Here is an 18,478-nt window from a genome sequence, read left to right as displayed (position 1 = left end):
GACATGGTTCTGTAAAGTCAACATTTGCAACCATAGATTTAAACCACATACCACTCTTCGAGCCACCTCACAATTACAGAGCCTAAGTAAAATTTTAGAATAGTTTGTAGTTTAAAAAGCAGTTATAAACCATGTGTTTCGAATTAGCTGGTGAGTGTGTCAGCAGTGACAGCTACCATACCTTATAATAAGCTCTCCTTTGATTTTTAGGTTTTCATAAAAGAAGATGACATTCTCCTACCACAACAAACACAGAAATATTTACTGGAGTTCTCTTTTAGCTAAGACTTAAGTATAGAAGCAATTTGAAATCGAAACGCCACCCACACCTAGCTCAGTAAGAAGGCTCTGCTTTTTTATAGCAAGCCTTTTTCAGCCACAAGCTCCAGATGGCCAGATCTGTCACAAAGTCCTAACCCAAAAATTCTAACAAAAGGAAACAGCATAGGCCTCCAAGGGGAATTTCCAAAGGGCTCTGGCAATTTTCAGCATCTCTATGCTAAAACATAAACTCGGGGTCAGGAAGAGACAGGAGCAAGGTTCCCATGCACTCACCCTGAAACAAGCACCAAGTGCTAGGGCTACATTTGAACTCTCCAGATTACACCCACAATTACACCGGGGGTATAAAACCTTGCTCTTATTGTCAGACATTCAGCTCACGGGAGCAGCTTTTCTACCATCTTTTTCCTTTAAGCAAAAAACCACAAGATTCAGTATTTACCAGCCTTTGGTTCTTCTTTCCACTATCACTTTCATTCTTTCTCTCATTTTCCTTAGCATTCTCAATTAACAGTAATTAGTTAGCACTACTTTAAATTCCCTCCAATTGCTCTTCTCATGCACTAATAGAGTCAATTCACTTCATCCCATCTTCACCAGCTGTTGCTTTGATTCAGAGATTCTTGGTCCCCATTTTAGAACATCTATTGCTTAATCTTGGCTGGCAACTGACACCTCATTTGCTACTTTCAAAGGAAATTAGAAAAATCTCTCTTCTTGACCATTCCAATTCCCCATGGAGCAGAGCTCTGGTACCAGGGTTCATTTCTGCTCAGCTGTGTCTAAACACACTGGCAGGATACTAAAAGTTAGTGCTTATCAAAGACTATGTACCATGCTAGACTAAAAAGAAGAGCAGTAAAATGTAAACTGTACATACACTTTTAATATAAATTTTACATAAAATATAATTTAATTATTTCAAGTTTAATTAAGAGCATCATTTGATTTCCTTCCTTCTCTTTCCGAATGCACAGAAGTGTTCAGTAATAAGGTAACAGCAAACTAATTATTTCCTTCTCTCATACTATGCAGTGGGAAAACATCAGAATCAGAGTTTGAGTGAGTATAAAAACAAACCTGAGCTGTAAAGAGTAGAAGGAAATTTTATAAGGTACTTAGAGGCTTTACATTGTAAATCATCACTATATATGTTCCCCTGCACATTGAAACTCAGTGGAAAATTCACCATTCAGGGAAAACAACTGTAAGATATTATTTATAGTATTAGCTCATAGTGCAGAATCATTTAATCTAATTGCCCTGAGGATAAAAAGTGTACTCCCATTTTCCATAATTACAAACTGTCTCATGTTCAGCACTTTGACACACTTGAAAAGAAAAGGTTGATTAGCTTGCCACTGGAGTGAATAAAGTAACAGCTGAATTGATGGAGCATCAGCTAGGATAGACCTTCACAGGCAAGCAGCTGCTCTTTCAATAATGCCAATCAGGAAAAAAAAAAAAAAACAACAAAAAACACCACCAAATTTAAACATGAGGATAAAGAGGTGTGCTAAGACAGATGGAAAACCTTTTCTCCTATTCATATTCTCCATTTTTATTTTCCTGGTAAGCACAGAAACCTGTTTGATCAACAATACTACATGGCTAATACAGCAGAAGGGTACCTCCTGTGTAGACCTTCCTGCTTTGTTATTCACATTAGCAACTGTGACATTATTAGATGCAGAATAAAGCCCAAAGCTGTGTAAATCAGCCTATTTGATTTGTAAGAAGCAGCCCTAATTTACGGAAGGGAAGGGACAGCAAAAAAGGGAGGGGGGAAAGGACAAAGTCACTCTTGATTTTCAAGAGTAAAACACTTCAGTACACAGGCTAATATTAAGCCAGAGAGATTTATTTTCTGTTCTGGTACACTGGGAATATAATATACCCTCCAATGCCCACACATACACTGCAGGTTTAGAAGACTTGTTTCAGGCCAATAGTCTGAGGTCTGGACAAAAAGAAAAAAACTGTTTTTGCTGAAAACTTCATCTTTCTCAGACTGAGGCAAATTTTAGACATGTTCAATGGACTTCAACTCAAAAACCTCCCTACAGAGAGGTTCAGCCAATGCTTCTTCCCCAACTACTGTGCCTGCACAACCTTGCAGCTCATCACAGCCTGATCCTTTTCCCTCTCACAGGATGGCACCTATTTCCATTTCAAGGCAGACTTTATCAGTTTTGATCACTTCCTTTTACTGTAAGTAAAAAAAAAAAAAACTATTTTTTTAAACCAACGATGATCTTTCCCCAGCACTGTACACAAGAGCCAAAAATGCAGCCATTGATTTTCTGCCTATTTCAACAACATCTAAGGAATCTTGTTAGAGCTGCACATTAGTATGATGGAAAACAAGATGCCTGCCTTTTACCCGGAGCCTATGACACAGCTGTTGCCTTATTTTCCTTCAACTGGTACAAAACAGGATCTCTGTAGCTGAGGATGATCGCACCACCTTCCAATCCAGACTACAATCCATCTAAGTTTTAGCAAACCTGGTAAGAGTGTCCACATCCCAGTCAACAGCTCAGTGCTGTCAGTTGGTGGGGAAATACGTCCAGCAGACCATCAGGAGATTGACCTGGGCAGGGGTCCAAGGTTGGGCCTTCCAAAGTAATGCAAGATGGTGGCAGAGGGGAGCAGTAGGCAGAGCCTTGGTGATGCAGCCAGCAAGCCCATCCCCTGTCCTGGTGACACATTAACCATGGAACACCAGGCTGATTTTGGTACTCCAGGGCATACCAAGCCAAATTAACGTGGACCAATGCCAGCTGTACACACCATAAACACCTGCAGCTGCACACAAACAACAGGTGTAACTCGTGACTTAGTTTGCCTAAAGAAGGGAATTAAAACAGCAAACTCCTATTTGGAGCAGGTTCTTGCCAGCTAAAGTGAAGATACACACAAATCAAGGCTGGGAAGCAAATACCACCTTGCTTTTCAGAAGAGCAGCTTGGCTTGGACATCCCCTTGACTAGTCTCATTTTCCTTGAAATCACATCAGCCAGCTGGATGGCACATAACCGTCACCTCCCCCCCCCATACTAACATCAACTGGTAACTCCCAATTCCACAGTATTTACAGTGACTTTGTAACCAAAACAATCTCTCACTCCAAATACTGAGCTGCACTATGCAAGGCAGCCAACCAGCTCCTACATGGTCACACAGGAGGACACAGACGGGCCTCCCGCAGACCTACACCAAAGCAGTCTGCTGTAACGTGCACTGCAGGGATTTCAAGTTTCTTGGGCATTTCTGTTTACAAAACCAATAATTTTACTGTCCCCTTGAAGGGAAGTACAGGAAGTGTTTTCCATTGTTTTATCAAAAACTGTATTTAATTAGCTGTTTATTTGCTAAGATAAATCAGCAATTGCATGCTTGATTTAATGACTGCCTAAACCGGCCAACTCCTTAGGCTCAGTGTTTTTACTGCCAAACTATATGCTGAAGCTATGTTCATGACCATATTCTGCATCAGAAGTTCCAGGTTTTTCCCTGCACTGCCAACCCAACTGCACTACATGAGCCTGTGGCCACTGGCAGGGAAAGCAGTTTCATGGCACAGCAGAAGTGCTGATGGCAAGCTATTTGTGTTTCAACATGGACCTTCTGAAGCTTTGCAGTCCCTGAGGCTGGGCTTGTAAAAATTAGGATTTATTCCACTTCCCCAGTTCAAATGGAGTAGCAAGGTCAGACAGCTGAACAGTAAGGGAAGAGAGGTGCAACCTGATTTGCCATGCTTGGCTTCTGTCAGAGTTTAACCAGAGGGCACAAAATTATTTAAAATCCCAGTTTACTCTTTCAAATCTAGATTTGAATTGCACCTCTGAGCTCTTGTATATATGTAAAAATGAAGGGCTGGTGGGACAGTGAGGACGGGGGAGGAAGGGAAAACAGTCATTCCCTTTCTGCACTGAAATATCCAGACTCTCAATATTTTTACAGAAAATTGAATTAGTTTCTGTACCTAATACAGGGTGTGTCTGAAACACAGGGAAGTTCACTGGTCAAACACACGTGTTTAGTTCATGTCAGCTTTGACCAAATTTTACATAAAAGAAATATTTTTCCACAGAACAAGAAATGCTTTGAGTATGCTGCTGCACCATGAGAACAGCATGCTATAAGAGGACTCTCCTAATAACACTATAATTTATCTTCTACCTCAATGAAACACTGTAAAACAATTATTCCTCATTTTTAAAACACGGACTGTGGTTAAACATGGGTCCTTACAATCATCCATAGGTATTTCAGAAAAAACAGGCCCGGGGTACAGGTTAAGTGAGATACTCAGAAGACAAGACTCTATAACCCCATTAGAGGAACAATGATCAATATAACTTGGCTCTTCCTGTACAGATGGGAATATACTATTAGTCACTTTTCTCCTTTCCTTTTTTAATTTATTATTTAAATAGGATGTTTTGGGGGGGGGCTTATCCTTGTCCCAGTGAGTGGCAGAGCACAGATTTGCTCCATTTAAAAATGCCAGTGACTTCCAGGTCTCACATATCCCCCCGCAACAGGGCTGTACTGGTTGCAGGGTTTTCCTGGGGCAGAGAAGGGGAGAGTGCTGCTCTTATGATTTCACATGGAAAAATGTTTAGCACATAGTGTTTTATGTCTCTGCCTCAGAAAACATATTCCTGCTTAGCAAATGGAAAATCTTGCTCTTTTTTGCAGCCTTAAGAAGCATCACCCTGAAGTCAGAAGGTAGGAATCAGTAATTTCCTCCCAGTGCAGTAACAGCAGAGATATGGCAAGTCAAGTTTTGACTTCCACAATATGTGTTTATTGTTACCACATGCTCACACAGGGACTTCTCTCACTGCAAATAATTTTATTGCAGATGTATCGGTGCTTTCCAAATAAGCTTGTTCTACTTTGCTAACCGGAGAGTGAAAAACAAATTTATTCCTTTATTCTAAAGTAAAGAAACATGTTCCAGTACTCATGGGGAGAAAAACAGTGAAGTAGGGAGTGCAGTTTCACATACTCACTTCATAGAAAGGGACATGCTTTAAAAGGTCTCACCTCACAGGACAACAGCGTAACCTTGCACAACTAAACTCCAGAATGCAGCACACATCCAAGAGCTATGACATCTCACATAAAAAGATACATCTTGGAGTGATGAGACAGGTAAAGAGATGTCAGCCACACACTGCAGTGGAAGACAATGGATTGCCAGCAGAAAAAATCCCAAGCACTCCACCAAATTCATATCACAGTACCATAGAAATAGAATGATAGGATGGCTTGGGTTGGAAGGGACCTTAAAGATCATTTAGGTTCAACCACCCCTCTGCCATGCACAGGGACAGCTTCTTCTAGAACAGGTTGCTCCACACCCCATCCAACCTGCCCTTGAACACTTCCAGGGATGGGGCATCCACAGCTTCTCTGGGCAACCCGTTACAGTGCCTCACCACCCTCACAGAAGAGAATTTTCTCCTAACATCTAATCTAAACCTACCCTCTTTCAGTTTGACACCATTCCCCCATTCCCCCTCATCCTGTCACTACATGCTCTTGTCAACAGTCTTTCTCCATGTTTCTTATAGGTTCCTTTCAGGTACTGGAAGGCTGCAATTAGGTCACCCCAAAGCCTTCTCTTCTCCAGACCAAACAATCCCAATTCTCTTAGCCTTTACTCATAGGAGAGATGCTCCATCCCTCTAATCACGTGGACTCATTCCAACAGGTCACTGTCCTTCCTGTCAGCTGCATCCAGCTGAGGACTCCAGAGTTGGACGAAGCACTGCAGGTGGGGCTCATCAGAGCAGAGTAGGGAGGCAGTAGGAGTATTCTCACACCCTCATAGTTATTTGTAAGCTGAAGTTAAGTTGCTAATCATCAGATTTGAAATCTAGGCTCTGTAACAAAAGCTAGAATGCAGTGGGCCTACAAGTTTATCAGAGACAACAGTGACAGAACTGCAAATAAAATTAATTCAGTTATCTGGAAAATATCTGAAAGGCAATGTCAACACTATGTAATTACATAGTTATGCTGCTACTCTACTCAGAAGGAGTTACTGAATCTTTTTTAATTTTGCAAGTAACTCTTAAGTTCTCTTAACAAACCGAGTAGTTTGTTAAGAAGCTAAGAAGGCTTACGCAACTTAATATCTGCCTCCCAGCTCCCTTCTCCAAACAAAATACCTGTCATGAACCCCCAGGCAAAGTAGGCACTAAAGCTTATCTGAGCTTCTGAGAGCTTGTTAGCTCAGGTACAACATTGGGCTAATGTGTGTATTCAGTGTATTAAATGGCATTTGCTCAAGTTTGTGAATGAGACTTGTGGATATACGTCCAAAATTATCTTTCTATGAATGGTCAAAGCAGGAAATGAAAGCCTTCTTCAGACTGCTCAAATACAAGGCTTCAGTTCAGCCCATGTGGACTATTTCTAGGGACAATGTATTGCACCTACATCCTTGGTTGGAATGCTGATGCTCAAGGAGGATGTCAACTGCACACGGTTTTTTTCATCCTGTGGATACATTCTCACTAAAAGTCATCTTGGAGTAATTATGATTAGTTACAGCTTGAACTCCACAAGGTTAAGCAACTAAAAATCATTTCTTTAATATGTAAAACAGAAAGCGTGTATACAAAAAAAATGCAGATTTGAGCTAATTTATTGAAATGACCACAATTAAACTGTCTTTGTAGTTCCGACCTTTGTTTGTAAACCCCAATCTCAGCTCTCTTATCTGTTCAAAACATAAGTAAAAGATTATTCAGTGTGCTAGACAGTAAATATTAAGACTGTGTATTTCCTGATTCCTAACATGAAAAAGTTTATCTTTAATAACCCAAACTATATTAACTACAATGTACCCAGAGCTGAAAAAAGCAGCCTTTTGCATAATGTTGCCCATAAAAAGAGATTGAATGAAAAATGATCTGACGCTAAAGGTGGTACAATATCTGAAATTTTACTGAAGTTTCTTTAAGGCTTTAAACATTAGCCTTGTTTATGCTGTATCTAAAATCACGACAAAGGCTCCTCGCAGAGCAGATGGGCATTTCCTGGTGTGCTCTAAATTGTTCAAAAAAAGAAAAAAAGAAGAAAAAAAGACAACCATTAAACACAACGGGACACTTCCAATGAAAGGACAACAGCTGTTCTTAATTGCAATCTGAAATCCCAGATCTTAAGAGAGTACCACGCTGTCAGTGCAGGAAGGGCATAATGAAAATTCTGGTCCATGAACACGCAACGCATAAAATGGGATTTGTCTCATTTTTGACAGGGCTTCTACCTGCCCTCACTTTTCAGAGGCATTTAGAAAGCGAAACATAGCAGTGTCTCCTTTATAAGTACAAGTCATCCTTTTCAGTGTGCAAAAAAAGCCCCAAAATTCTAATGAAAAGAAAAATGAAGCTATTGGAACATTTTACTTTACGTGACAATGTGAATTAATTTAAAAAAAACACTCTCAGCATTTTATATCCTAAAAATACCAGTGGCATAATATGAAAGCTAGACAGAACAATCCAGTTCCAGGAAAATGAGAGAAATAGGATCTGGCAAAAATGTTACCATTAATTTAGACTACTGAAGCCTTTACACACATCTCCAACATATATTAAGGTTTTGGGTTTTTTGGCTTTTTTTCCCTAATTATCGTTGGTCTAATAATCTAGCCAACCCCCAAACTTTTTAGTGCTTACAAATAAACACAGACTATAACAAATAGACTCATATGCAAAAAAAAGAAGAGAGAAAGAGATCACCATAGATAACTAAAAACATTTGACTCTCGATCCCCAACATGACTGAAGTCAAATGTGAAGCATGCTGTGTACAGAGGTATGAGTAAATATTTGAAAACAGTTCTGAAAATGAAGTTATTTTGCTGAGGCTCTAAGCCAGCAGTTAATTCATGAAGGGTGCTTCAAGATTATTTTCCTTTGTATGCCATGACAACAATTATAGAGTTTCAGAAGCATCTGGAACAGATCTCGAGTTAAGTGTTTTCCTTACAAACTCACTACTTTTTAAAGGTACCCAAAGCCTTACATTTTTGCAAGCTTTCTCAAGAAGCCCACTGGACACATGAGTGTTGGCTAGGACCACACACAGCTCTCCAAAGGAGAAACTGATGGATGAGCAGGTTCTAGTGGAGCCAGGTGGGCCCTGCCCAGAGAGGAGAGATATCTGGCAGCGGGACCTCAGGAGCTGTGGCTGACAGCACTGCCAACTGGCATAGCTGTGGACACTTCAATGGTTTGTAAGCCAGTGGATCTGGTGCTTTTGAATAATTTTGTCATGGCAGAATATGTTTCTGTATCTTCTAAAAGACAGAGAGATGCAGAAGATCGAGACCAGCAGCAGCCAGTACTCTCCATCCCCTGGGGTATTTTGGGAGACAGTGTTGTCTTGATGCTTTTTATATCTCCTGTAGTCTCTATATATACTCCTTCTTAGCCTAGGAAGTGTTTAAATGCCACAAGAGCATAGAAATCCACCCTGACTCCACATAGCCTGTGTGCAAGCAGCTCTGGCAGCTCCACCCCACCTGTGCAACAGCTCTGCGGCTACAACATGGCATTGTACATTCTCATCTTGGACATCCCATGTCCCAGACACTCACAGAAGAATGACAGCACCAGTGCCATAGAAAAAGGATTTAAAGGGCCTTTTCATTCCTTAATTTAGACAGCGCTACTTAGAGGCCTGATGGAAAGGCTCATTCCACCAAACTTTGGAATCCAGTCTAAATGTCACTCCAGACTATTCTAAAAATTAAAATAAAGTACAACATTCATCTATACACTGCTTTTTCAGGCTGTCTATACTTCTTGGATATTCGGTGCATTTTTGGAGCCTCCTTACAGCCACACATCCTGCTATAAATCATTTCCTGTATTATTCTGTGTTATTACAAATTTTCATGCAACCTAATACCAGCAGCAAACAAGCAACTACTGTTCTTGTCAATAAGACTACATCCACCTCTGGAGCACTGGGGTGAGATGGCTGCATTATGTGCTATCCAAACCCACTAAAACAGGCCTGCTCAAATTTCAGGGAAAAGCTAAATTTATTGTCATATGCAAGAGAAATCTTGCTTCATACCCTAAGCATTCAAGTCAGCAAATCACTTCCAAAATGCCCTTCAGAGAATGAGATGGCCATTTCAATACAGCCGCATGATAACTGCCCTCCTCAAAACTCTTATTTTCTCAAAAGGACTTCTGAGGTCTCCTACCAAGTGTAAAATACAGGAAACTGTGAATCCCATGGGTGGTGTGAGAGCAGACTGCAACAGAAGAGGCTCTTCTCAGGCACAAAGTCTTTTGACTCTTGAAGCAAATATGATGCTTCATCCTCTTTTCATCTCTATGCTTGAGGTACTTACATTCAGGGATACACCATATCCAGTGCTGCTTCACTAGAGAGGTTAAGAGAGCAATAATCCTGACCCCTGCCAAAATAAGAATTGAATGTTCTCTGTAGGTTTTTTTTTTCATCTCCTTTCTCTTTCAACTAATTCCTAGCATGGGTTTAACAATTAGGTACTGACAGTCCTCCCTAATTGCTATTTATGATCTCTATCAGCCACAGATTTTGCCAACTAACCTCTGAAGTGATCATTTTCCCTCAACTATATATCTCTTCTGAAAGCAGCACTCAGCTGAGCCACATGAACAAGTCCAAAGACTGAGTCTCTGGAAAAGTAAAGAATTATTAGGAATAAGCACTCTGCTGAGCCACATGAACAAGCCTAAAGACTGAGTCTCTGGAAAAGTAAAGAATTACTAGAAATAAGAACAGAATGTCTCTAAAAAGTAGACACTGCACGGTGAACAATACCATGGAGGGGATGGTTAAAAAAAGAAAAAAAAAAAAAAAACAAAGGCAAACGAAGATTAGGAAAGTACAAACTGAAACGGAAATGTTAAAATAAACATACTGGGGCAATGAAGGACACTTAAGCATATCACAGGCTCTCACCCCACCACCCCCTTCCTCAACAAATAAAGACAGCTACTATGTATCTTACAACTCTGCTATCTATGGGGAAAAGCTTAGTTTTACATATAGTTAAAAACTATCCTTCACAGCTGAGGTTTTATCATACACTTCAGACAAAAATATTTGCTTTACATCATAGAGGAAAAAGAGTTACTGTAATCTTGGTGTTTCCAAAAACATGTAATCCTGGAACACCAGTTAAAAAAAAAAAAAAAAGAAAAAGATAGAAGCAAAAATATAACTTCTATATTCACTGCTTATATCAGCTCAAAACTTGAAAAGGAAACAGTAAACACTATCTATTGTCAGAGTAATTGCAGATATCCACAAGTTAATGATTTGTCCCAATAATTATCTATGTGACAATCCTTGAAATGGGGAACATGAATAAGTTCCTCATTCTTACATTTTAACAAATATATTTGTGCTTGTATTCCATTTAAGGCAAGCTGGATTTCTGGAGTTGCCTGTAAAAGTTTAAGTTTTTCTAAATTTGAAAGCTTTACATGCAAACTATTGTCTCTTCAGGAATGTCCAATTTAAAAGAACTAATAACAAGTAAATAAAATATACAGCAAAATTGCCCAAGTGGAATTCAATAGACGTCTGATAAAAAGCCTTCTCCAGGTTTTTACTGTGCTCCTAGTTATTCACCATAAAACCTTCAGTGCATAGCTAAAACAAATGCACATTGACTAAACCCTCATTTGCTTGTACCTTGCCATTAGCAATACAGCTGCCACTTTTATTTTGTGCCTCAAAATAATCTGTGATTCTTCTAGTGCGAGCAGGTAAGGCATCTCAGAACACAAAGGGGAGCAAAAAGCCACATGCCACCCCACCTCCCAGGGACAGAGAGCTGCTAGTAGCCAGGAACCGATGTTAAGATAGGAAATGTATGAGAGCACCTATTCTGCAATCCCTTAAAGCAAATCTGTTACTGGTAGGAAAGTGATACAGCATTATGGTTACAAATATGTGCTACGATAATCTATTTTATTTCCCACTGCATTCACTTCAAAGACACCAGCAGCTGCCTTTGACACTGGTGAAAATCAATGTGAAACAGCAAGATAGACAGCTTGGCTTGCTCTCATGACCAGTCTACCCACAAGGTAAGCAAAGCAGCAATTACATCAACTGAAAGAGTAATTACATTAACTGAGAGAGCAGAACAGAAATGTAAGGACTGCACAAATCAAGCAGCAAACTGTTTGAACACTGAAATGTCATACTCTGCCCTATCAAGTCAGAGACAAGTTTGATCCTGCCTTGCAGATCAAGACAAAACCAGCAAGATTAACAAAACATCCAAAAAACCCCAACAACCCAACAATTAAAAAGCTTGGTAAACTTCCTATTACAACTATGCAAATAGCCACAGACTATGAAAACAAGCATTGCAGAAGACCCAGAAAAGTAACACTTTATTATATGGTGCCACAACAACAGTAGTGTATTTAGAGAGGAACAAACTACTAAAATAAAATCTCTTTGATCAAATTTTATCAGGTGTAACTCTATCCAAAATCACCTGATCACAAACTCTCTCCCGGAAATTCAGCTTGGCTGCCCATTCAAACTGTGGCCATGGCTTTACTCTAGTTTCCAAAGATCATTAAAAAAAAACAAATTAAAAAAAAAAAAAAAAAGGAAAAAAAACCCCAAACCAAACAAAACAAAACATCAAAACAACCCTGTCCAAACCCTGCAATTAAGTGTTAACTGGTGTCACTGAAAGAGTCAGTCACTCTCACAGACACTCTTGAGGAAACACAGAGCAGATGATTAGGTGTTCCCTCCCTCCCTCCTCTTTGAGATTAGGGCTAAGAAAACACCTGAACAGATTTTTCACTCCCGTAAGTATGTTTCCTTCAATGACCATATATGGAAAAAACCTCCAGGTATGGATTTCCTTCATGGCATTATATACTTCTTTCTTTCCTTCTGTTTTCATTTGCTCACCAAGCCTGCTATTTAACTGGGACAGGTGGCATTCTCAAGAACACTCTCCCTATATCAATCCATCACACTGGAACACACGCATGTACCTCGAGCACAGATGGAAGGTCATATAAAACTACTGGAAAATAACCAAACCGTGATTTGTTTCTTGTTTCTCAGGAGCTCCCACACAAAACCAGAGCTGCAGGAATGTCCCATGGCAGACTACTCTGGAGATGCTGACACTTAAAACCTGGGGTTCCCAAACCTGAAGGTTCTCTCCAAAATGCCAGACATCGGAGAATGTGAGTTATCATGCCAACAGGTGACAGCACATTTATTTCTGACAGAAGAGTTTTGGTGCCATACTGACCTGGTTTCTAAAGGAATCTCAAACCAAACCACCGCTAAAAATTTTTTCAATGAACTATTTGCATCTTTCTAGCTACCATTAGTAACAAAATCACATTATTTGTACAAAAGACACACTGAAATAAGAAACACACTACATGTAATTTTATTTCTACACACACTCTCTAGGTTGCATGCATTAGTTTCCCTATAAAAAGTCCAGAGCTTTGCTCAGGATTACACAACAGGAACGAAAAGTCTTTTCCCAAAGCACACTGAAATGGTGCAGTGGGTTCACCCACAATCAATACTTCTGAAGAGGCCATGGCTCAGTGGAGATTTACACATCAAAGAAAAGTAGGTACCTACATTTCCACAAATCAGTGTGGGGTTTCTTACCCCCATGGCAGAAAAAATACCACAAATTGCAATTTGTCTCACAGCATCTCTTCATTAAAGTTCCTGAGCAGCTAAAAAAAACCACCTTGAAGATTGCAAGGTCTCTATGGAAGTGCAGCAGCCTCCCCAGACATGTTTGAACCCTGCTTTTAGCAGCGGCTTGCTGCTGCCAGAGCAGTCAACCCTAGAATTAGCTGCAAGCTCCAAGGATGGGATGATGCCAGCTCTGTCCCAAACCCCATTCCTGGTCTGTACTGACCAGTTTGGCAGGCAAGCACCCCACTGGTGAACAGCCTAGGCTTGGCTCCAGCAGGACTGTAGGGCCACCGTGTGCACCCACCTCATGGTCTGTTAACCAGCATTCAAGGACCAGCTCCATGCTCACACAGTGAACAACTGGACTGGCATGAATCCTTAGGTACAGCACAATGCACTACATACAAAAGGGGATGAAAAGTTGTTTAGGCTTGTCAGAGATGGCACAAGGCAGCCTACACAGCACTTATTTTATACACCTACAATACTTTCCAAATATCTTTTAAAGATAGTGAGAAGTTTACCAATTTTAGCAGAGACTAAAGTGACTCTCTTGATTCTGCAATTCCTATAAGCATCTACAGGCAGATGGGAAGGGAAGCAAGGTCACCATAAAGTAAAATCATTTTATATTTCTACAGTTTGAAAATACCATATCGGTAAAAGAAACAATAACAAAGATTATTTCCTAATCTTCTATTTTTAAAGATATTTTGTCTACTTAGCAGGTGTCAGAAGACAAAATTTTCATACAGGAGACATAACAAATAAAGAAAATTTGTGGAGAGATCATATATGCCCAAGACAAATTAGGCTTATATTTTTCTTAACTTGGGACTCCATCCAAACTTGCAATGAAAATCTACTGCTATAGTGCAGTCAAGATGTCCTGACATAAAAGTCAACATTTTCTCACTTCAATCTCCTGCTCTTGGGCTCCAGAAGTTCTTGCTGTGAGATAGCAGCCTGACCATACAATTATTGTCATTAGTGATGAATGATGTTTATGTAACATATTTCTGTCAAGTTAAAACAAGTTAATACACACAAGAATGATTGTTGACCACTTTTGTTATGGAAAATCACCTCTCAAGAAAGGTGGAAAAATGTGGAGATCAATATATTACTATGTACTTGATTCAAGGTGTAACCAAGTACACAGTACTGACTTTCAGAATATCAGACACACTTTAACTCCCAGATTTTACTTTTAAAATACTCCATCATTTGACAGCAAATTTTATGCAGCTGAACAGAATTAGCAGAGCAGAAAGTTCTTTTAGCAAGGAACTGTGTCAATTTAGCAAGCAACTGTGCTTGCTAAACAAAACTGTGAAGAAAGAAAACCTGAATATAGCCAGAGTTCAGACCCAAGAGGTCCAAGAACTACCAGAAGCTTATTCGATCCGATTAACGCGCTATCTGCATTTCAGCCCAACACATGTGGAAATGTTACAGATGAAGTCTTAAGGCAAAAAATTAATCAGAATAAAATTACTTCCAGAACTATTTCCACACATAATTTCCTTTTAACCTAAAAGCTAACACTGAAGGAAGATGAAAAATTTATGGCCATGTTTAGACACTTCTCTGATCGCTCAAGTCAGTCTCCTGAATTTGTGGCTGCAAAGTCAGGTACAACTTCACAACCAGTTGGAAACACTTCTCTATCCTAGTGTCATGCAGAGAAGAGGAACAGGTGGCTTTAACCTCACCACTACAATGTCTGACAAGATAAAATGATCACTGCAACATACAGACCTTGAAGCCCAGGTACCTCATTTTCAGCCGTAGCACCCGCATCTGCAATCAGCATTTTGTCCTACTATGCACAGGGCTTAACCATGTTCCTTTATTCTCAATAGCTCTGACCAATAATTCTGTTATATATTTTAGCCTTAAAATCTGCATTATATATTTATGGTGCTCTATCTGTCCTCTTGGAATGAGCTCATTTAAACCCAGTACAGAGAAGAGAAGATCAAGCTTTTTTTTTTTCCTACAGTTACCATTCAGACATGTCCAATATGTTTCTATATTCATCATGAGGGTTTTTTCTTTTTTGTTTGGGTTTTTTTTTTTTTGCATTGCACAAAGATTAAGAGTTTCAGATATCAAAAGTAACACTATATGAGTCAGACATATTTAACATCTAGAGGCTTCCACAAGGCAGTCTGGACTTCGAAAGGAAGAGATTTCCTTGAAAACACACTGCTTACTTTCCCATGCAGTAATAATGGCTACTTTTAATAATTAGGGGAAGATGTTCTGAAATGCACATACCAGAACCTAAGTGCATGAAAGAGTATCTCATTCTGCCTTCATTTTAGAATATAGATGAGCTAACAAAAATTCATTTTGTGGGAGTGGTGGTGTGATTTTCGTTTTGCTTGCTTTAATCAACACGGCTTTTGAGAAGAGAGACAGCTGGTACCATCTGTTCCAGGACAGAATGAAAACTAAAACTTCTTTGCTGTACTTACATGTGAGGACTGAGTTCATAAAAGTTTCGGTTTCTGTATTCCTCCACTTTCTCTGGAGTATAAATGGGTAGAGACCTGTAGGGGTTTATTGATATCACCACGCTGCCAATGTATGTCTGTTGAAGGAAAAAAAAGTTATCGTGAATTTTTCTCTTTAACATACTTTTGCTGCTTATATGTTGTTTGCCCATTTAATGCTTCTGAAAAAAAAAAACAAACACCAAAAAAACCCAAAATAAAACCCACCCCAAAAACCCCTGAACAAACAAACAAACAAAAAAAGCACCTAATTGTAGCAATAAATAAATATGTGCATACGCCCTGAAATGTGTTTTAAATCTCTCTCAAAAATCACTGTTGGGTACCAAGAAGCTATTTCTACATAACTGAAAGCCTCTTATGAACATTTTTTAAAAGAAAGCCCAATCGTACTATATTTCTGTGACTAATTCAGTTGGGGGAGGGAAAGGAAAAAGGACACAGATGCTCATGAAGAACTGACTCCATCTGCATGGCAAATGTCACACGAGTTTTGCTGCAGCCCTTGGGCACTAACACAAAACCACGTAAGGCAATGCTGGAGTTGGACTGTGCTCCCCTACCTAAGGAGGAACTTTATGATACCTTGTCAAAGCCTTGAGCACAGAACAGCTTCACAGAGAAGAAACCTGAAGGTTAATAGCCTCTGACAGGTCTCCACCAAAGGAGAGATTTACTGTCAGGGTTCAAGTCAGACAAAGTCCTACCATGACGCGAAGCGTAAATTTTGCGTCCAGATTCTAAACATACTCACCATTACCACTGGAAAAGCAGAGGGAGCTTTTTGTTTTACTCTGTTAGATCCCATCCGCTACCGAGCTGAATGAAGACCAGTTCTGTGCACCACGACTACCACGCCTGCACATGACACAATTAACTTGTCTTTGTTGAGTCTACTGCTGGGTGTCCCACAGCTCCCTAGGCCTCCCTCCAGCTGCAAAGGCTGCATCTAAATACACCAGAGGGGCAAAAAATGCCAAAACCCCATTCCATCCTGCCTGCAGATACTGACCAAAGATTAATAAAACCTCAAGTGTTTGGTATCTCTTTCCACAACCAGGAAATAAATAACTAACACCTGATGAAACACAATTTTTCAATAACCTGGGAGATGTAAAGCTGTACACAAAAGCCACAGGTTCCCACTACTTGGATTACATTTATACTAATGACAGAAAAAAACCCCCAATAGTTCTTACAATGATCTAGGATTTTAAATGACTTCTGTGCAGTGATACTTTAGTACCTCGCAATCACTATGTGGATTTCACCCCTCACATTTCTTAGAGGAAAGCGGTGTAATTTGCACGTGTAAATGGGAGGAGAGGCATGAGGAGCCCAAGTTACTGAGCAATAGTAGAGCACCAAACTACTGCCAGACCTGAAGTCACAAATGAAAAACATTAATTGCTGCAACCCTTCCCTATCTAACTTTCAAGTCTAAAGCAATTTCACGCTACACGCTAACTAAATTTGGTTCTAAGCAGAAAGCAAGGAGAGTAATATTTCCTATTTTCCATAGCACGTATATGCGCAGGGAAGGCATGAACTCACGTGGCGTTTTCTGTCCCAAACTGAGTGGAACAAACTAGACTGCAGTGATAAAACAAGTGGCATGAGGTCTTCAAAGACTCTCGTAGTTCATCCTTGTAATGTTTACCACTCACAGGATGAATCAGAAGCAGCCACTGCTGACAACTCATTGTACCGTGCTGCTACGATGAAACACAGCACTTCACCCACTGGGCTCAAGCCTCACCATTTCTAAACACCTCCTCTCCCTTCAACTGGACAGTACCTTCTGCAAAGCATTTCCTGACATGCATTCAAGGCCAGAACAGAGCCAATACCCTAGGACAGGCTGGTTTCACCCCAAAGGCCCGTGCTGAGTGCCGTGAGGGGGAGCAAGCGTGGAGCTGCCTCGCACCTCGGCAGCCAGGCTGCAACCCAACAGAGGGACAGCTATAATCTGCCTCACACCACAATTCAGGAGGGTAGCACCCTCAGAGGCATTCAGATACAGACAGCTGAGATCAACTCCAAAATAATTAAGATTTTTGCTTGTTTTAAACACAAACCGCAGCGTGTGCTTATGTATATGTTCTTCAAACAAGGAAAAAATTGTTCTAGTTTTGTGGTCATCCTCCCCCTACGGAGGAAAGTGCTTTCCAACTATGTCTAATCTCTTTGGCTGAACAAGATGAAAATGCAAAAATTGCCTTTCTACAGTGTTTACTTTGCTCTCTCTGCACACATGCGGCCTTGGCAATTTGCAAGTCTACAGATTCTTGGCATGGGTAACAGATACCCAAAGCATAAGAAGCTTTCTAGTCTTCCCAAGTGCATGGATACCCCAATTAGGACTCTTTCCTGATAAAACATTAATACATTAACTTGTTTCCTTCTAAATCTTAGGAATTTGTGAATTCGGCCTGTTGTGAAATCAGTTTTGGAAAGTATCAGTAGAAGAGAGATGAAGGCCAAATCCTGAAGATTGTATTTTGAAACATTAATTCTTCAGAACTCAAAGACTTGCCCCTATTTTGCTACCTTAATAGCATACAATTTAATTGCTAAGTTCCTTGAAGTACCTTGAAATGTCAAGGTAAAAACGATGAGTGAAAGTGAAAACTTTGATTTTTAATTTTAAATACAGGCATTCAAATGAGATTTATTTAGAACCATCTCTTCATAGCTAAGTATTGCTTAGGCAATGTATTTTGGGAATTCAAGTCAGCTCTTTATTGTCAGACATGAACAAATACAGACCATTTCCTAAAATACCAATATTTCAAAAGGTTAAATGACCATATGGAAACAAAGACATACTCCTGTCCATCTTAAACACCAAGCCAAAGCATGCCAAGAAATCACTGGTTTTGCCACAAAGCTGCTTACAAGAACTAATACATCTCCTCTTCTAGAAATGC

General features: G+C 39.9%; 1 protein-coding gene across 6 annotated transcripts in view; it reads right to left on the bottom strand.

The window, feature by feature from the left end:
• Positions 1-18,478, bottom strand: part of MYO1B (myosin IB) — a 112,874-nt gene that overhangs the window by 67,271 nt on the left and 27,125 nt on the right. For all 6 annotated transcript variants that reach the window (XM_027636732.1, XM_027636733.1, XM_027636735.1 and 3 more), the window contains one exon: positions 15,510-15,625. In XM_027636732.1, the coding sequence (XP_027492533.1) occupies positions 15,510-15,625 (116 nt within the window). The remainder of the gene's footprint in view (positions 1-15,509; positions 15,626-18,478) is intronic.

The sequence above is a fragment of the Corapipo altera genome, unplaced genomic scaffold (assembly GCF_003945725.1).
Source record: "Corapipo altera isolate COAL_440 unplaced genomic scaffold, ASM394572v1 45, whole genome shotgun sequence".
Taxonomy (NCBI): domain Eukaryota; kingdom Metazoa; phylum Chordata; class Aves; order Passeriformes; family Pipridae; genus Corapipo; species Corapipo altera.
This window is presented reverse-complemented; position numbering and strand designations above follow the sequence as displayed.